At 43.7% G+C, this 21,733-nt stretch overlaps 1 protein-coding gene across 1 annotated transcript; it reads right to left on the bottom strand.

Annotated features, from left to right (window-relative positions):
- Positions 1–1,281: 1,281 nt before the first annotated feature.
- On the bottom strand, positions 1,282–12,079 carry LOC124149018 (L-proline trans-4-hydroxylase-like). The gene is made up of 10 exons (XM_046520350.2): positions 11,967–12,079; positions 11,328–11,369; positions 10,485–10,563; positions 9,333–9,414; positions 7,545–7,655; positions 5,016–5,107; positions 4,322–4,412; positions 2,838–2,967; positions 2,244–2,395; positions 1,282–1,472 (listed from the first exon to the last, which is right to left on the bottom strand). The coding sequence occupies exons 2-10, from the start codon at positions 11,335–11,337 to the stop codon at positions 1,371–1,373; spliced, it is 849 nt and encodes a 282-aa protein (XP_046376306.2). The 5' UTR covers positions 11,338–11,369; positions 11,967–12,079; the 3' UTR covers positions 1,282–1,370.
- Between the last annotated feature and the right edge of the window lie 9,654 nt (positions 12,080–21,733).

The following is a 21,733-nucleotide window of genomic DNA, read 5'->3' as shown; positions in this document are numbered from 1 at the left end:
GACAGTCGCCTCAGACGAGCATGGAATTTCTGAAGATCAATTCTTACCCGGATCGTCAGGAGCACTTTGAATCGTGGACACATTCAATTTTACCGGAAACGTATTATTTACCGAAACAAAATGAACCCAAACGCATGACAACGGGTAATTATGATCGCCATAGATCGCTGTGTAACGGAGAGAATAATGGAAACTTGTTTTGTAACGGTAGTCGTTATGGCGAGACAATACATGACCGTAGCGTACTATAGACATGATTCGTCGGATACCTCACTCTCAGCAAATCAGTTAATGAATGCTGAACTTGCATAGGCATTTCGGTGACGTAAATATGCGGCAGTGATCGTGGTAGAGATAATATAAGACGGACAGTGTAGACTATAAGATAAGATTAAAAGATTACTGCTCATCACAAACGTGTAAGAATTGGTGGGCACGGGGTCCCAGCGGTAGGCAGTTGCGTCATTGGAGTCACAGCAAGTTCGGTGACGAGGTTCCTTCTCGACTACAAGATGACTGACGTCGTGTTTAGAGGGGTGCCCATGGACGTGTACATGAACGCTACAGTAGCGTACACTATCACAGAACGGCCGCTATTGTATTTGCGTTATGATGGCGTGGGCTGGCATCACAGGGCGTTGTTATGGTGATGAGGTATTGAGGCGGGTCGTGGTATTAATTTAATTGTTTGACTGGCATTCTAGAGGTTGGTGAGTAAGTGAGAGAACGTACAACTTTATGGAAAACACCTTCTGGTTTATTGCAGAAAGCGACGTTTTGATGAAGATTCTTTCAACATGATCAAGCTGGGGTGACCACAACCAAGTGATGAGTGAGTGAGTGAGTATGGTTTTACGCCGCTATTAGCAATATTCCAGCAATATCACGGCGGGGGACACCAGAAATGGGCTTCACACATTGTACCCATGTCGGGAATCGAACCCGGGTCTTCAGCGTGATGAGCGAACGCTTTAACCACTAGGCTAACCACTAGGCTACCCGACCGCCCTCCAAGTGATGAGAGGTATATATACATGATATGTTGTGATAAGCAGCAGATTAACATTGACAACAACAGGTAGTAGATAATAAGGCGCATACAGATACGTGGCCGAAGCCAGATGTACAGGAAGAACAACAACTAGCACACAGGAAATGAAGCCAGATGTACAGTAAGCATTATTATCAAAAGGATGAAACAGTTGTGACAAGCTAATTGGACCTTAATTAAAATAGTCTGTTGCTTGATAAGATCTTCAAATGACAATAAATGACATAAAATCATGGTACAGGTTCTCTTTTTTCGTAACCTCATTAACATTTTGGTCAGGGGAGACAACCGTGTATTTTCAAGAACCGTGGTTTCTGTCCTAGTTGTCCACCTTGATTGTCTTGTTGGCTGTCGGGTCCATGAAGCGTTTGCCGGTCATGTCGTTGTAGTTGGTACAGGCGAGAATAGCGTTGTCGCTCACCTGTGATACGTTTTTGATTTGAAAATGATTTTGACAAGTTTTCAGAAATTAGTGAGCCCCCTCCTAAAAAATACATGTACATGGTTAGCGTTATATAATAAAACAATTAAGAAATGTATAAACAGAGTATGTATACAAACAGAGAGAAGCTTCAGTGTGGTTGAAATATTTATGGGCACAGTAATATGTTTATTAAAAGCAAGGACGATGTTCGGTAATATCGAATATCGAATATCGAAGACGAATCGGTTGTAGTCAACATCAATTGTAATCACTCATTAATTTTGAAGTCTATGGGTTAGTGGTCAGGTTGTGAATCGGGTGGTCAGATTTGGGATAACGTGGTCAGGATATGGATGGTGTGGTCGGGTTGTTGTCGGATTGTCAGGTTGTGGATCGGGTGGTCAGGTTGTGGATCGGATGGCAAGGTTGGGGATCGGATGGCAAGGTTGGGGATCCTGTTGTCAGATTGGGATCGGATGGCCAGGTTGTGGATCGGGTGGTCAGGTTGTGGATCGGGTGGCAAGGGTTGTGGATCGGGTGCTCAGGTTGGGATCGGATGTCCAGGTTGTGGATCGGATGTCCAAGCTGTGGATCGGATGTCCAGGTTGTGGATCGGATGGCCAAGCTGTGGATCGGATGGCAAGGTTTGGGATCGCAGTGGGACATATTACTGGATCAGACCGGTTATTTACAGGCCGTCGTCCTGATACTAGAATATTGCAACAGCGGCGTTCGACAAGGAACAAAACCACCCCACACATATCTTACAATGTCTATCTTGGTTCCGGGGGGATGGTGGTGCTCAACGACGCTGTTGTTGTTGAGGGTGTTGAAGGCTGTGATGAGGACCCAGCGTCGTTTGTCGCTGTTGTTGGCGGCACTGTTGTGGAGCATGTTGCAGTGGAAGAATAGGGCGTCTCCTAGCAACCAGAAGTGACTGATGATGAGGAGGTTTGGGGAACGTAGCATTGGCACATAGCTCTTTAATCGCCATGTGTCCCAAGTCTACTGGTAAACACTGGTGATTATTTTGAGCTTCTTTAAATAATTGTGTGAGGGGTTTTGCTGATGTGAGTAGTATTTCTGTTTTAACACGGTGTGTCAAATGTTGGAGGAAACGATGGGATGCAGGTCTCAGACGTGTAAAACTTGGGTGAAATTCACGAACACGGGTAAGGTGCTGACAATCCGAGCAACACAAGCGAGTCATCGTAGGGGACGTAACTCTGAACAATAGACACAGAGGTGTCTCTCTCGAACAAAATCATTTGCACTTGATTTTTCAATCTTCTTCAAAGCAAGCGTTTGTTTTACTCTTTAAACTTGGAGACATCCAGGGTGTGCTGGCATGATTAATCTCACCTTGTTCCAGCTCGACGTGTCTGTGTTTGCACATGCTCTTCACCAGCTCCACTCGCTCGAGGTCAGCGCCGATCTGGCCAGCGACAAACTTGTGTTCGATACGTCCACACTTGTGGGATTTCTCCAGAATCTGAAACAGTCAGCAGTGAATGTCCAGACTATTTGTTTGTTGCTTAACGACGCTTCGGTACTATTCCAGCTAAGTGACCCGTGATGTATTAACGGTGTATTCACGGGTGATAGAGGGACTAGTGTATACAACCCGTGAAGTATTGAGTGATTGAGTGAGTTGGGTTTAACGCCGTTTTTAACAGTATTCCAGTTTTATCACGGCGTGTCAGCCTAATGTTGGAGGAAAGCCCGAAGTGATGCAGGTCTCAGACGTTTACCACTTTGGTGAAACCCACGAGCACGGGTATGGTGCTGACAAACCTAGAAATATAATGGGGGCGAAACCCAATCATAGCTTTCTGGCGTGCCCAAGGGACGCAATTCTGCACAGCGACTGGGCCACCAGTGAAGTATTGACAGTGTATTCACGGTTGATGGAGGAACATAGTGTATACAACCCGTGAAATAGTGACGGTGTCTTCACGGTTGATGAAGGAATAGTTAATACAATCCGTGAAGTATTGACGGTGTCTTCACGGGTGACGGGCGACTAGTGTATACAACACGTGAAGTATTGACGGTGTCTTCACGGTTGATGGAGGAATAGTGAATGCAACCCGTAAAATATCGACGGTGTATTCACGGGTGACGGGAGACTAGTGTATACAACCCGTGAAGTATTGACGGTGTATCCACAGGTGATGGAGAAACTAGTGTATACATACCGTGAAGTATTGACGGTGTCTTCACGCGTGATGGAGGAACATAGTCAATACAACCCGTGAAGCATTGACGGTGTCTTCACGGGTGATGGAGGAACTAGTGAATACAACCCGTGAAGCATTGACGTTGAGGCTCTGGACAAACGTGGGTTCAACGATAGCCATGAACTTGTGCTGTTTTCCCACTGATCCCAAGAGAGGATACTAACGGTATATTCAAAGTTAAAGGACCATACAGAGTTTCTTCAAAGCTGATGAAAACTGTGTCATTAGTACAATTTAGAAAGCCTGAATTCTTAATCTACAAGGTATTACAAACGCAACATCATGAACATTCGGTGAACTGGAACATTTCATAATGAAATATATAAAATTGCTCTTGGCTGTGTCGTGGGAAATAGTACTAACTTTAGGATGGTAAGCGCATCAAGTACGAAGCATCCCTGTGTCCTGTGATTGATCATGAGAGCCACAGGATAAACCGTTGATTTTGAAGGTTGGCCTATTGAGACCTGACATTTCATTTACAGGAGCTCACTTACTTCTGCAGATCGATAGGAGGGCTTTTTGGCATTCATATTATGAATCTACTTTTCACTTGGAAATTACTTGTTTGTCCATATTTTAACCGACATGTTTATCCACAGTTACCTCAAGGCACCCATTCTCTTTGTCGCATTTGTCGATAGCCGTGAACACCGCCAGCATATCCGGCTTGAGAAGTCCGTTGTGGTACCAGTAGCTGACAGGTAAAATATTATTGAATTTAACGAGATTTTGAGCATCTGTCCAGTTATATTGTTTGTTTGTTTGTTTGTTGTTTAACGCAGCCTACCATACAACGGCGGTCTGTAAATACTCGATCTGAACAAGACAATCAGGGGATTGACACCATGAACATCAATCTACGCATTTGGGATTAGATGACATCTACCAAGTTAGCGATCCTGACTACCCGATCCCGTTAGTCGCCTCTTTGGACAAGCATGGGTTGTTGAAGACGAATTCTAACCTGGAGTTTACGGGGCGGTCCGGTTATAAGACGAGGAGACGGCTTACCGCAGTAGTTTAACAAAACATTACGGTATGGTGCTGACAGACGCTTGGTCATAATCTGATTGATTCAAATCCACGATAACCGGATCCTAGAACAGCCAAGAGACACAACTCATCGTTTTCGGTAACTTCGGTCACAGGGCCACGGAATTAAGTAAAAGCAAGGAAACATGCTTAGATTCGATGAACTCTTCTTTGAGCAAGGACTAACTATTTCATGGCAGTAAAAGTAAGAAATGTTTGAGTGAGAAAATAAAGAGGAAAGACGATAGTATTATCTTTAAAGTACCCATAATCCTGATGCCACACAAAACTTCCCCCAGTCTGCGCCTCCTTCATCATCAGTTTAGAGTGGTAGTGATACACATCGCCTCCCAGCAGCTGAAACAAACATCTCATGTACACTTGTAATCGCCATAACCAGTCGTACACATTCTAGGAAATCCGAGTAGTGCCGACAGGACGTTCGTGACTACTCGTGTCATTCCGGGACTAGCCGAATGGCGACACCCGCGCGCCCATTCGTGACCAACTCGTGTTATTCTGGGACAAGCCGAATAGCGACTCGTACCCCTCTCGTGGCCATTTCTGAGACTGGGTTCCGTCTAAGCGCAAACGGTCATCGTTTAAAGAATTGTCAACTCGTTGCGTAATGATTCACGTATATTTCCCCCATGTCATATATATTCCAGATGCTGTTTAAAACACATCGAGACGCGCGGTATTTATACAGTATGATTGAACAAATTTAAATATATCTAGGGTATATTTTTAGATGTAAGACATGTGTAATAATTTAATTAGCCATGAAGGATTCTTTGACTGAAGTACTTGAAGTCATACGCGCATTCTGATTGGTTTGTCGTATTTTCGCACAAAACATTCATCGATAGGGGGACACGTCTTCCTGCAGGTTACGGAAAGGGGCTAGTGGTGACGAATGCCGCGCGCCTTTATCGAAGTCATTTTATCAAGACGGTTTGTCTTCGCGCAGACCGCCTCCGTGGTCTAGTGGTAGAGCGTCCGCCCGGAGAGCGGAAGGTCCAGGGTTCGATCCCCAGCCGCGTCATACCAAAGGACGTTAAAAGGTGGTACTTGTTGTTACCTTGCCTGGCGCTCGGCATTAACTGGTCGGCTCGGAGTCAGTATACTTGGTCTGAGTGGGGTATTCATGTTAAACTGCGGCATGGTATCTCAGTGTGTAGGCTAGCACCTGAAAACTGGCATTATTTCGACTAGTACAAGCAGAAACACACACACACACACACACACACACACACACACACTATATATATATATATATATATATATATATATATATATATATATATATATATAAGTGCAATAATCTTGGACGCGACGTTAAACCCCATTTCACTTCACCTCACCTCGTCTTCGCACATAACGAAGTCCACTATTTACCCCCCCCCCCCCCCCCCCCCCCCCCCCGTGTTATTCAGTATGGTGAAAAAATTGTGCCTGTCACACTGGTATAGTTTTCATTACAAATATACCTATAAGATGAGGTGAGGAGAAATGGGGTTTAACGTCGCGTTCAAGATTATTGCACTTATATAGCGACGTGCATGCACGTGTGTGTGTGTGTGTGTGTGTTGCTGCTTGTCCTAGTCCGGTCTAGTGCCGATTTTATAGTGCTAGCTCACTAAGATACCATGCCGCAGATTTAACATGAATACCCTACTCAGACACAGTATACTGACTCCGAGCGACCAGTCCATGTTTTAGGCCCTTTACGCAGAGCGCCAGACAGGATAACAACAAGTGCTATCTGTTAACGTCTTTTGGTATGACGCGGCCGGGCAACGAACCCCAGACCTTCCCCTCTCCGCGCAGACGCTCTACCACTAGACCACGGAGGCGGTCAATATGCCTATCAACAAAGACATATTAAGGAGGGATTCCTTTACCAATGTACCTATTATCTGATTCAGATTGGTTTGTCGTGTTTTCGGACATGACATCGATTGATAGTCTTCTTGTTATATCTTCCCGAGGCAAGGGAGTTAACTGACTAAAAAAGTCCAGTTTCCACCCTTGCCAAACTAAGCTGCAATAGGCTCGATCGAAGCGCCACCAGTAGCTATATATTACGAATCATGTCTCTTCTATGTTCCTCCTATTGACCAACCAGACTCCACCTCTCATATTACTTGCATTTGCTCCCAACAAGATGGCGGCGTCCAGTCAAGACGATCTGATCAATTATCAAGATCTATGCAAAGTGCATCAAATCACCTGAGAGCCTTGATTAAAATGAAAAGATTTAGAAAATATCTGTCCACCGACATTTGCACGACAGTCGCCATGCTGTTTACAAACCGGATGTCGATTTCCTTGTTTGATTGGATTATGCGTAGAGTCGTTTAATAGTCCAGGAAAATTAACAGAAACTCAGAAACACAGCCTTGTTCGGCAAGGGTTGAAGCTGAACTTTCATCGTCAGTTAACTCCCTTGTCTCGGGAAAACAAGCAAGAATCTGAATAGTTCCGAGGTACTGCGATAAATTAGGATAAGAATAGAAAATGACAAGATCAAAGCATCTTCAACATGCACATGTCGTTGTTTCAATGTTGAAACTCTGTTGATCTGAGGCTATTACGTTGAAAAACATTGTATCAACATTGATGTCTGATTGTTGATTCAACGTCGACATTTCATCATCACAACTTTCAAATCCAACCAAAAATCAATGTCATTTCAACGTTGAAGCACAACATTGTTTCAACACTGATTCAACGTTATTGTTCTCGCTGGGTCAAGTTTTGAACTCTTTAGCGTTGAAGCAGCTTCCATTACCTTTTCAACAGTGCCAGCAACCCTCTCACTCCGCGACACCATGCCTGTGATGTCACTTCCGGGATGACTCCAGACACAGAGGCGGCTCTTCCGGTTGTTTCCATCGGACAGCTTTCATGCGCAAAAGGTGACATTATATTAGCATAGCTTGGAATGTGTTGGCGTAAGGTTTGAATCAATTTCGAACTGCATTCGCTGGTTTTAGCTGCACCTCCAAAGTTCTATTCATTCTGACGTGTAGACACGTGGCTACTTCAGTAAACAGGAATATATTTTTTTGCAGTTTTGATAATAGTAAAGATGGGTACAACATTTCACTTATTTGTTCATTGTATGTGGAAGAAATCTCAATCTATACTTTTACCTCGACCCTCATATTCATTTACTGGAATTATAAATGGAAACAGTGTACAAAATGTATCCATGTACGTATTTCATGAACTGAACATATCGGTATGTCAAACGTTTTCACATGTACGTCACGTGCATACCCTCTTACCTCACAGAAACAACTGCGGGTTTTGATAAATATCATGCCTCTGACAAATAATCGCAAACCCACGCATCCACACCCACATCCACACCAATAGCCATACCAACCCACATCCACGCCCACACCCACGTCAACATCCACATCCACATCCACACCAATAGCCATACCAACCCACATCCACGCCCACATCCACGTCAACATCCACATCCACATCCACACCAATAGCCATACCAACCCACATCCACGCCCACACACACGTCAACATCCACATCCACATCCACACCAATAGCCATACCAACCCACATCCACGCCCACACCCACGTCAACATCCACATCCACATCCACACCAATAGCCATCCCAACCCACATCCACGCCCACACACACGTCAACATCCACATCCACACCAATAGCCATCCCAACCCACATCCACGCCCACACACACGTCAACATCCACATCCACATCCACACCAATAGCCATCCCAACCCACATCCACGCCCACACACACGTCAACATCCACATCCACATCCACACCAATAGCCATACCAACCCACATCCACGCCCACATCCACGTCAACATCCACATCCACACCAATAGCCATACCAACCCACATCCACGCCCACACCCACGCATCCACATCCACACCCACATCCACACCAATAGCCATACCAACCCACATCCACGCCCACACCCACGTCAACATCCACATCCACATCCACACCAATAGCCATACCAACCCACATCCACGCCCACACCCACGTCAACATCCACATCCACATCCACACCAATAGCCATACCAACCCACATCCACGCCCACACACACGTCAACATCCACATCCACACCAATAGCCATCCCAACCCACATCCACGCCCACACCCACGTCAACATCCACATCCACATCCACACCAATAGCCATACCTCTAACCATACTCACCCACACATCCACATTCACGTCCACACATTCACATCCACAACCAACTCTACGCACCCACATTCACATCCACACCCACATCCACACTCACGCCCGCATCCACGCCCACACATTCACATCCAAGCCCATGCGGCGTTTAACAACAAACAAACAAAACTACCTTCAGTGCTGTACAGCATGTGCACATTACCAAAATACAATGTCACATCGTGAACCATGTAATCTGAAGGAGGGAAGAGAGTAGTTCTTGTATTTTACATAGCATACAATTGTACATGCAATCCATGATTACTCTTGTATCTATACACGACCTTCCGGTGCAATACTCGAGGACTACACCCCTACCCGTTGTCTGACACATACCCCGAAGGAATGCTTGAGGATCTCGCCGTTCTCCTCCAGTGCCTTCTTCACCTTGTTGAGTTCCGCCGTGTTCAGAAGCCCCCTGTCAAGAGGCAGTACGTCATGGTTACGTGTGTGACACTGAAACTTGATCCACGTGAGGAAAGGAAGTACGTCATGGTTAAGTGTGTGACACTGGACCTAGATCCACGTGATAAGAGGCAGTACGTCATGGTTACGTGTGTGATACTGAACCTTGATCCACGTGAGGAAAGAAAGTACGTCATGGTTAAGTGTGTCACATTGGACCTAGATCCACGTGATAAGAGGCAGTACGTCATGGTTACGTGTGTGATACTGAACCTTGATCCACGTGAGGAAAGAAAGTACGTCATGGTTAAGTGTGTCACATTGGACCTAGATCCACGTGATAAGAGGCAGTACGTCATGGTTAAGTGTGTGACACTGAACCTTGATCCACGTGAGGAAAGGAAGTACGTCATGGTTAAGTGTGTGACATATGACCTAGATCCACGTGATAAGAGGCAGTACGTCTTGGTTACGTGTGTGATACTGAACCTTGATCCACGTGAGGAAAGGAAGTACGTCATGGTTAAGTGTGTCACATTGGACCTAGATCCACGTGATAAAAGGCAGTACGTCATGGTTACGTGTGTGACACTGAACCTTGATCCACGTGAGGAAAGGAAGTACGTCATGGTTAAGTGTGTCACATTGGACCTAGATCCACGTGATAAGAGGCAGTACGTCATGGTTACGCGTGTGACACTGAACCTTGATCCACGTGAGGAAAGGACGTACGTCATGGTTAAGTGTGTCACATTGGACCTAGATCCACGTGATAAGAGGCAGTACGTCATGGTTACGTGTGTGACACTGAACCTTGATCCACGTGAGGAAAGGAAGTACGTCATGGTTAAGTGTGTCACATTGGACCTAGGTCCACGTGATAAGAGGCAGTACGTCATGGTTACGTGTGAGATACTGGACCTTGATCCACGTGAGGTAAGGAAGTACGTCATGGTTACGTGTGTGACACTGGACATAGATCCACGTGATAAGAGGCAGTACGCCATAGTTACGTGTGTGACACTGGACCTAGATCCACGTCATAAGGGGCAGTACGTCGTGGTGAACGTACGTGTGACGTACCTGATGATGATGTATCCGTACTCATCGAATGCTTTCTTCATATCATCGGACGCTTTGAAGCCAGGCTTATACGTGAACTCTGGAATTAAACGCTGCAGTCAATTGTTATACGTCACTTCTGGTCTCGCGGCCATCATTCTGAATGGAGGGTTTATCCTCACGCAGAGAGTTGTCACTGAGAATTTATTTTTATTTTAATAAGATTGTATTGCATTTTGATTTGTAAAATTAATTTGCACGACACGGTAGGGCCAGTCGTCTAAGGCGCCGAGATTCGCTGTGCAGAGTTGCGTCCCTTGGGCACGCCAGAAACCTGTGATTGTGGGTTCGAATCCCTGTTCATCCCGATTATGTTTCTAGGTTTCACTTCGGCTTTCCTCCCACATTAAACTGACACGCCGTGATGTAGTCTGGAATACTGTTAAAGCGGCGTTAAACCAAACTCACTCACTCACTCAAAATCAGGAATGACACCATACGTACGTGTGCGGCGCTACTGCGTGAGGCACGTGCAAACTATAGGACGTGCTTTGGTGTTACGTTTCACAGACACACAGGTATTAATATTTCATGATCCCCAACTTTTTTTGGAAGAGTATACATTTTACGGATTTCATTTTCAAATCGTTGTCGCTAAAAAATGTTAAAATTTGCTGATGGACGAGGGATCATAATTGGGTCGAATCTGGGATTCAAACCCGACCATCGCAACCTGGCAGCCAGGGGACGCAACTCTACACTGCGAGTTACTCTTCTATGGGTGACTGGGCCACTCCACTCGTGATGTGATCAACACGGAGGGCTAACATTAGTGACAATGACGTCCTATTTTGCTGTACGTACCAGTCGCCATTGTCTCGAATATTTGATCTGGTGAATCCAATTCTGAAGAGAATAAAGTGTTTCGTTATTCGAACAAAAAACGCACCGAAAGGTATCGAATGTAGTCTTATGCCACGGTGACATGCAGGGAAATTGGGATTAAGGGTTTGACAATCCAGTGAGCGATATCATGAACACAGATCCACGCCTTCGTTACGCTGACACGGTATGGATCACGCCAATGAGCCACACTCCTCATCCATTGAGTCGCCTCGTACGACAAGCATAGGTTGCTGGAGGCCATTTCTATCTAGAATCCCAAGGAACGTTGGGATTCGAGGACAGAGTAGGTACATCATACGTCCAGTGATTGACATCATGAACATCGATCCACGCAATTGGGATACGATGATATGCATCAACCAAGTCAGAGAGCCTGACCACTCGATCCTGTTAGTCGCCTTTATTCGACAAGCACAGTCGCCTCGCCGACAAACATGGGTTGCTGAAGACATTTTCTACCCAGGATCTTCACGGGACTGCCGTAATATATAGCTGACGTAAAAAAGCCCATCTCACTCACATAACAGCGAAAATTATGATCCACCTAATACATAACCTGCAAATTTTGTAGCGTAAAACGTTATTGTAAGTACTCACATAATTTTACAACCTTTTCAGACAGGCACAGCGGACGATCGGATCACAATGCACCTTCAGTCTGGGTGAATGACATATGGCTAGTCCCATATATACGACGCATAAGATTAGTTTTTAGTTTGGTCAAGGCCAAATTCTCAACACACATTTGAGAACGTGGTTGATAACACATATAAGTTAATGGTCACGACGAATGTGGACATGAATTATTCATGTTGCTGATTACAAGTAACCTAAATTTCAGTTAATTCTGTCGGTCCGGGAATCATTCTACAGATTGTTACTCTTCGGGTGGTAATTCATATTAACGGCACATCACATATGTTTTTAATGTAAACATTTGACTTGCCTTTGCGTGTGTTTGTGACGAGTACCACCGATGGAGAAGGACGCATTCACTTTTTCGCGAACACCTGGTATCATCACTATTTGATTGTGATTCATAAAATTTGCTCATGATATAGTCGGAATCGTACAATCGACTCTTATCGATTTCTTATGAATATGGAATGGTTTTGTCGCTGTTATCCGTTGTACGCATGCGTTGTACGTTTGTGGTGAATCGGCTATATGCACCACCCTTACGGAATCGTCGTGATGAAAATGAATATTATGAAAAAGCAAAAAAACAAACATAAAAATTATGCAAAACAGTTTATTATCACATCCTGATTATAAGGTCGAAATGCAGATACACGAGCCGACCAGCTGTCAAGCCACATGTTCATGACTTCGCAATATCTGGCTTGATTACTGCAAGAGTCAGTATGTAGACAACAACATAATTTGTACACAATTCCAACACGTACACCTGCTGGTGCTGAGATGTAGATTAACTTCAAGCCCATCTCCGTGATGAGATGAGCCCTGAGAGGAAACTATGCATTCCTCTAATTATTGTGGAGAAATATCTTTTCAAAGATGTCTATCATGGCGTCTTTAAAAAAGTAGTCAGCGAGGAACGACTGCATTTTATTTTTGAAAAAATTGACAATGCAGGTAGACTCTATTTCCCATAGAATAAACAAATAGACAAAACCTCATCATCGCCCCTGAGAAGTTTTCTGGATTAAGGCAACAGTAGTGGTAATGCTAGTTAAACTACCCCGCACTGAAAAAAGTCGCACTATTTTTATTGTATTTATAGCCAATCAAACCGCTAGCTTTTTTTTTAGTGCGGGGAATGTCAAGGCGAAGGTCATCTATGGCGGACGGGACACGGCAAAGGGCTTATTGAGACGAATAAATGTACGTAAACTCATTATACCATCAGGTTTACGTGTCGCGGAAAGAATGACGATGGGCAGGTTGACAGGTGCCATCGATTGAACGTGTTTTGGCGCGTGGTATTTATGTACACGATCCAGTAAACAAAAAAATCGGTAAGTTAGCGGTACAAATTCTGAGCAGGGATTTTGGCTCGGAATCGCAAAAAATCACGATATTTTGAGCTTCTGAAGACGCAAGCTCCAAAAGAACGGCTTCGATTTTCTTCGTCTATTTCTCATTGTGTAGCTAAATGTATTGGCTTGAAATTGGTGTACAGTTTTATAGGGGTATTTACAGCGGACATTGTTGAATTCGTCCTCGAACGAACTTAGTGAGTTGGCCTCGATACTCCCCTCTCCTTTTATATAGTATACTGACACTGGATGTGACCATATATCTTGTAGCTGCTATTTCCCCTGTGCTACTAGTGTGTCGAGGTGCATTGACGAATAGACGGAGTTCACGTTCCACGGCGATCCCCTGTTCAAAAGGATTGCTGTTTAATTCACGCGGAACGATTTTCTTAAGTTTGTTCAGCACTGTTTGGCCTTGATTAAAAACACTGGACGACACAGGTGAACCAAGATTCACTAACCGGTGGCACGTGTCATCATTGCAGATAAAAGCGGACATAAAATATTCACAAGAACCTTTATCAAAAAATGCTTGTAAAGGATTCCTGGCCCCAGTGGCAGAACGGTGTGTCATCACGTGAGTTCGATTGTAAGCAATTTACTGACCCGATTGAACTTATGTCAACCAGTGTTGAAACGGTAGGACTTCAGATGTGCCTTGAATGATGGGAGTGATGGTTTGAGCTTGAAGTCAGTTGTTCCTAAGTGTTGAAGCACAGTATTCGAAAGGTCAGTGACCAAAAGTTTTCAAGTTTTCAAGTTTTTCTGAAACTTGCAGCAGATGTTCACTTTCAGAACGGAGCGATCTGGATCGCTTATCCGTTCAAACAGATACAGCGGGGCTAAATCATGGAAGCATGTGTACGCTAATGTCAGTAGTTTAAAATCAGTTCTAGCTTTGAGAGGCAACCAATGCAGCGACATCAGAGAAGAAGTAATGGGTGTCCATCTTAAAGTTTTTGTAGCAATACGTGCAGCTGTGTGTTGTATGCCCTGAAGCCTCTTGAGCTGTTCATTTGTGATGTTACCCATCAGTCTATTACAATAGTCAAGCCGTGACAGGACTAAACATATGGCCATGACATGTGCAGCATCTTTTTGAGAGCAGATGTCGAATGCTTCCTTTGTTATGGAGATGAAGAAAGAAGTCTTGAGTGAGTGAGTGAGTGAATTTGGTTTTACGCCGCTTTTAGCAATATCCCAGCAATATCACAGCGGGGGACACCAGAAATGGGCTTCACACATTGTACCCATGTCGGGAATCGAACCCGGGTCTTCGGCGTGACGAGCAAACGCTTTAACCACTAGGCTACCCGACCGCCCCTAAACAAGTCTTGAAGATGTAGTTACATGTTGTTCAATTGTAAGATGAAACCCTAGACTTTTCACTGATACAGAGAAGGCAACTAGATGGCGTTAACTCCCACCCGTTAAAGCTTTGATCAGTCTTGCTGTTGTTTAATTTCAGCCTGTTTTCAATCATCCACGACTTGGTGGCTCTCGTGCAATCTTCGATCTGTGGAAGCTCCATGTCTGCTTCAGGTTGCTCGAAGTTCCAGATCAGTTGTGTCTAATGGGCATAGTAGTGGTAGCACGTGATACACTTGGTGATTTGCCTCATACTTTTCATGTATAAAGTGAAAAGAATTGGCCCGAGAACTGATCCTTGAGGAACACCACACGAGAGGACGATTCCATCTGATATTTCTTGATTGATAGTTACTGATTGCGTTCATTCAAGTATGACGAGATACATTTATATTGCTATAACACACAACTATGAGAGGTTAATAAGTGCTTCTTTGTATTTAATGCATGTAAAACGACAAGAAAGTTCAAAATAACTGCCACATGAAGATCCGGGTTACGATAGGTCTTCAACAACCCATGCTTGACGGAACAGGCGATTAGGCTTGTAGCAGGCGTCTAACGGAATCGGGTGGTCAGGCTCACAGACTTGTTTGATGCATGTGAACTGACAGGCCGATGTGTTTCGAAATGTTCAGAATTCAGTGTGTCCATCAGTAGCCATCTTCACGAGGCAAGGGAGATAACTGACTATTAAAGTCAAGTGTACAGTCAGTTACCTCCCTTGCCTCGGGAAGACGCAAGCTCCTTCCCAGCGCGTGACACCTTCGTTACACTCTCGGTAACATCGCTGCCACCAGTGTGGGCGCGGCCATTACAAGAATCTTGAAATTTGCCCTCTAACCCCAAATGTAGTAACGTTTATACTTTTGTTTATGTCTTTGGGAATGCCATCATATTTCAATTTGAAAAGGTTTACGACTGACCATGTTTTCCAGATGAATTTACTTTGTTGTTTTGATAATCAGATTGGTTCGAGATTGCAGACTAACGGAAAACCAACCAACTTCTCCCTTACATTCTTACTATATCAATAACACGATTTTTAATGAAACAGAAATTCAAATTGACAAACGAAGAAAGTAATGTAGCAGCTATAAGTGTATTCGGCGTCACGACAGTCGTCACTTGTTTGTAAACAAAACGGTCATTCGGTTGCGAGTTCAACTCCAAGCATGGTTGTGGCCACCTATTCACAGTGGGGAGTTTTGACTGGTGGCAGCGATAGTATAGAGAGCTCCGGGAACGTACTATCGCTGTGAGGAGCTTGGGGAAGACGCTAGTAACTGGACCAAGAGCACAACCACTTATTCATCATAATGCTTGTATTCCTGATTGAATCAATATAAATGAAAGTAATTATTTGTAACAATGAGGTCCCTTGAAGGCAACTAACCACAGTACTGCACCACGGGGATTCAATAGGTATGGGCAACTAAGGTCAACCGAAGAATGGCGTGAATCAATCAATATTGGCAAATAACGTTGGTCAACAAGGTTAACGTAGGTTATACCTTCGCCAACACTGGTTCACCTGGGACGTCCAGATTTTGAAATCAAGCACTGGCAGGTGAGAAGCAGGGAAAGTTACATATTCTCTTGATGTTGCATGTTAATATGCTTAACCTTGGAATTGAGAAACGTGTGAGTGTATCATATGCCCAAGGCTGAGTTAAAAAGCCTCATCTGTTAAAGCAAAGACATCCTATGAAGCGAGGTATAATTAAATATAGGCAACAACAACTACTAGTGTCAAGCTCTTCGCAGCGATAGCCCGTTCGCGGAGCTCTCTATACCATCGCTGCCATCAGTCAAAACTCCCCACTGTGATAGGTGGCCCCAACCATGCTTGGAGTTGAACTCGCAACCGAATGACCGTTGTTTACAAACAAGTGACGCCGAATACACTTACCCCTGCTAAATTACTTTCTTTGTCTGCCAATTTGAATTTCTATTTCATTAAAACTATCATGTTATTGATATAGTAGGAATGTAAGGGAGAAGTTGTTCGATTTTCCGTTAGTCTGCAATCTCGAACCAATCTGATTATACAAACAACAAAGTAAATTGATCTGAAAAACATGGTCAGTCGTAAACCTTTTCAAAATTCACTATGATGGCATTCCCAAAGACATAAACAAAAGTATGAACGTTGCTACATTTGGGGTTAGATGCCAAATTTCAAGATTCTTGTAATGGCCGCGCCCACACTGGTGGCAGCGATGCTACCGAGAGTGTAACGAAGGTGTCACGCGCTGGGAAGGAGCTTGTACTAGTGCTACTAAGGGGAGACAATCCGCTGCGACGGGTGCCCCATGTAGGCATGGGCTCAGTAATCTGTAGACCTGTGGGATATTTTAGTCTCATTAAATTCAGATCTTAGTTCTCGTTACCGCTTAAACAAAGATCTGAGGACATCCCATCCAACGAACTTTCAGCCGACCAATCAGAGCCTCGCTTGCCAGATCATGAAAGTGACAGTCGGAATGTGTTTTCTAATCATGTAACCTTGAAACATTTAACACGTGGTATCCCGAACGACAATTACGAGCTTAATGACTAAATCCATACAATATAGGCCATCTATTGGCCATTCCAGAATGTTCTTTTGTCCAGTTTTCATATTTAAAATCGAGAATTTGTCAAAATATGTTTCGACGCGTAGTCGCCAGTTTGAAACTAGTGCCGTAAAGTACGAGACAAGCTGCCTTCTGATTGGCTGATGTCGACTTCTTGTCAGTCATTCCATTGGTCGGTCAAAGTTCGCGAAAGGTCGTTCTGACGTGACCCGTAATAGGATGTCCTCAGATCTTTGTTTAGCGGTAGCGAGAACTAAGATCTGATTTTAATGAGATTGTGTGATATTTATACGTTCCTTGGATCCTACAATTTGGACTTTAGGTTATACATTATTTTATTTATACGATCAGAGATAGAATGTGACAACAGGAACAATGTGAGACATCCATATTACATGTACTTAGTGTTGCAGATAAAAATGTGGCCCGGTATCAAAGTGTTTCCAGATTAGAGGGTGTTCCAGATAACAGGATGTCCAGATAACACGATATTACAGGTAACAGGGTGTTCCAGATAATATGATGTTAAAAAAACTAGGTATACAGATAACAAGATGCCCTTGTAACATGGCGTTTCTTGATAACAGTGTTCCAGATACAAAGGCGTCCAAATAAAACGGTGTTACAGATAACAGGATGTTCCAGATAAAAATGTGCCAGATAACAGGGTGTCCTTGAGGTAACGGGGTGTATTCAAATATACTCACTTACGCAAATCCTAGAAACATATAGAGAAGTATGTAAGTTAAGAAGAGATGTTTCCGATGTGTACAACTTATTGACAAAGGTAACATTCAGTTACGTGTTACCACAGTGTCTATATTCTTATCACATATGCTGCACGTGATTTCCAAACTTGACACCTATTCCTGCACGAGACAAATGGTGCATCTCGAGTCATGGCTCTATGACGTCTCATGTGATGCGTTCATTAGCGTCGGTTCACACAACATATCAGTATGTGTTCGTTTGTGGATCAAACCAATCTAATATCTCTTGAATATGCATAATTCTTAATATCTTAACCTACATATATGTACATGATATTCGCGTTCTTTTTGTCGGTGAGTATGTTATCGTGTTTCCAGATTACAAGGAGTTTCAAGATAGTAAAGTGTTTCAGAAAGGAGGTTGTTCCCAGCATACAGACATTTTTCAAGATAAGTTTTCATTCCAGTTTAATTTTTTTTTCGAGATTACAGGCTACATGCAGATGGTGGTTTGTGTCAGATATAAGTATTGGTATGATTCTACAGTATTCTACTCGGAACCTATTTCAGTATCAACGAAGTGATCAGCAGCATCGATGTTGGCTGCAGGAATGAGAGAGTGAGCGAATAAGGTTTTGCGCCGCTGTTCCAATATCCTAGAAACATCACAGCGGCGGACACCATATAATATGGTGTAAGAATGGAACGTTGAGGGGTGGAAATGGATATCACTCACTCACTCACTCACTCACTCACTCATTCACTCACTCACTCACTCACTCACTTCCTTGGCTGCATGATTGTCTGAAGTCCATCCCTTCTCAATCAAATCAGTACGTACAATGCAAAGGGTTCTTCTTTTGACCGGTTCTTCCTCCATCAGAGGGCACTGGGGTAGCCTAGTGGTTAAAGCATTCGCTCGTCACGCCGTGATGTTGCTGGAATATTGCTAAAAGCGGCGTAAAGCAATATCCAATCACTCACTCACTCACTCACTCATAACCGCCGTGTCTGACGTCAACACAATCCGTTGAAAAGTTCCAGGTGGCTCAGCGTAGTCTGTCAGGTTTCAGGAGAACAAACGGATAGATAAAGTACTGGAGTGTTTTGTGTCGGGGTCGGGTTTCCAGTCAGTGATTATCTCTGCCCCTAGTTACATTTGACACCCCTACCGTCACACACAGATATCACCCACACGCTAAAACACAGCAGCGTTCTTGTGGAACCAGCGCCCACCTCCGATCACAATATGTGCTGGGTCTTCGAATGAGTTTCACAATGCATGGCGTCAACAGTACTTCGGTTGTCTCATGGCGTGGCAGGTTTATGTGGGAGGGTGAATGAGTGAGTGAGTGAGTTGGGTTTTACGCCGCGTTTAGCAACATTCCAGCAACATCGCGGAAATCGAACGCTTTAGTGGAAAATCCAAACATTACCAGGTCTTGAACTTTGATCACTTTGACGGAACCCCAGTCTGTCCTACAGACCTAGAAACAAATATATCCAATACAGCCCATGCAAGTCTATAATATTTGGCAAGTCTAGATTACTGCAGTATGAAAATGAAGAAGTCTCTGGGCTCCTTTTTATTATATTTATAACTATAATTTAACTGGTTTTATTCTGTAAAATAGTTTATTTCAGAGACCAGATGTTAGTCCAACGTTGTCCGCAAGCAAGGGGGTGTTTTCGAGAGACCAAGAATCACTATCAGAATCTGGTACAGATACAGTGAGTGAGTGAGTATGGTTTTACGCCGCTTTCAGCAATATTCCAGCAATATCACGGCGGGGGACACCAGAAATGGGCTTCACACATTGTACTCATGTCGGGAATCGAACCCGGGTCTTCGGCGTGACGAGCGAACGCTTTAACCACTAGGCTACCCGACCGCCCCTGGTACAGATACAACGACTGGCATTTGAAATGAACAGGGATCGATATCTCTGTACGAAATAGATGAGGCCAATGTGCCTCTTTAGCATTTGGAGAATATGCAATGATACACAGCCCTGTAATGTTTCCTTATAGCATGTGTATGAGTGTCTGTGTGAGTGAGTGATGCCACGTGGGCATCGAATCTAGAACTTCAGCGTGGCGAGACAACACCTTTTCAGCGGGAGAATAGATCCCTCATACCCCGCCACGAACAAGACAGGCTGCACGTGGATTTCTGAGAGGCAGAATAAATCCCATATACACCCTTCGAAGATAAAAGCCTCACGCTTTTTCCGAGTCAGTGAAAGTCACGTGACATAGCACAAGTTAACCTCAGCTCAACCGAACAGCTGTTTTCTATCAATTTTTAATTATTATACAACGTCATATTAAAACATGTCGGCAAGATAAATTCGCTGTAGCAGTGGTGGTGAGTGGTATAAAACCTAATGTGGGAGCATAAAACCACATGTAGCCCGATTATTACCGCTACAACTTTTAATGTCACCAAACTGATTGAAGTGATTGACAGCGGTCGTTATTATTCCTATGTAGGGGAGGGGGCCATATTCCCATCCGACAACATAAACTTCTCAGCTTCACTATCGTAGGTAAAACGAGATGTAATACACAATTTATATGTGTTTGTTGTAAGCTTGTCGTAAGTGGCATCTGAATGGATCTGGTTGTCAGACCCGGATTTTTTTATTGTTTGTTATTTAACGCCGCACTCAGTAATATTTCAGCTGTAATAATCGAGTCTGGACCAGACAATCCAGTGATTGACATCATGAGCATCGATCCACGCAACAGGGATACGATGACATGCATCAACCAAGTCAGCGAGCCTGACCATCTGATCCCGTTAGTCGCCTCTTACAACAAGATCTGGGTCTTCACTGGAGGAGACAAGCATGGGTTGCTGAAGATCAATTCCAACTCTGATTTTCAGGGGGATGTAATACAATAAACACGCTTTAACTTGGTACATAACTTCTGTTGATAAGCAGCTTTTGAAGTTCACATCCCAAATATATAGTGTGTGTTTCAAGGATTTATTTGTATCATGTTTGTATATTATATTTTGTTTTGTTTTGTTAGTTCGTTTCATAAAATGTTGTGTGTTCTGTACTGATTGCACTTGGTCCTATCCGTGTATATAGCCATCTAAACATACAAACTAGAAGCACTTTTGGAAGTACAGCAAAAAACGCGTTAATGTGGACGGCACCGTTCCAAGTGCTTACCTGGATTAAGACAATTCCTGGATTAACGAGTGATTATATGTAGCCGTTCCTGACAGTTATTCCTGGGTAATCCGGGTTTCAGGACTAACAGGATTTTAACTGTATATCATTTGTGTTAATACATATTTATTAAGTATGCAACACCGATATTTGTTAACGTAGGCAGGAAGTTGAACTTCTCACCTTTTCTCAATAACGTCAACCACAGCCATCTTGTAATGTTGATTCTGGCACAGAGCTGTATTACTTTCAGTCTGTTGAACGCGAACAATGCTGTGTGTCGAATATGACATTAATACCCGTATGTGTTCTTCATATAACCGCTTGTCCGAAGCAGGTCACCTTAAGGATATACCTATGGTCACTAAACGCCAGTATATGGGTTAAGAAGATGTTTATAAACACGATGGCCTCAGGCCAATGTCCCAAAACAAAATAAAAATAAAACACAGAAATCGTGAAGAAAATGGTATATATACACAACTCAACAAAAGTAAAATATGCTACTCGGGAGAAGTTAAA

This window comes from Haliotis rufescens, unplaced genomic scaffold, assembly GCF_023055435.1.
Source record: "Haliotis rufescens isolate VD_foot unplaced genomic scaffold, xgHalRufe1.0.p SCAF_8, whole genome shotgun sequence".
NCBI classification, from domain to species: Eukaryota; Metazoa; Mollusca; class Gastropoda; order Lepetellida; family Haliotidae; genus Haliotis; species Haliotis rufescens.
This window is presented reverse-complemented; position numbering and strand designations above follow the sequence as displayed.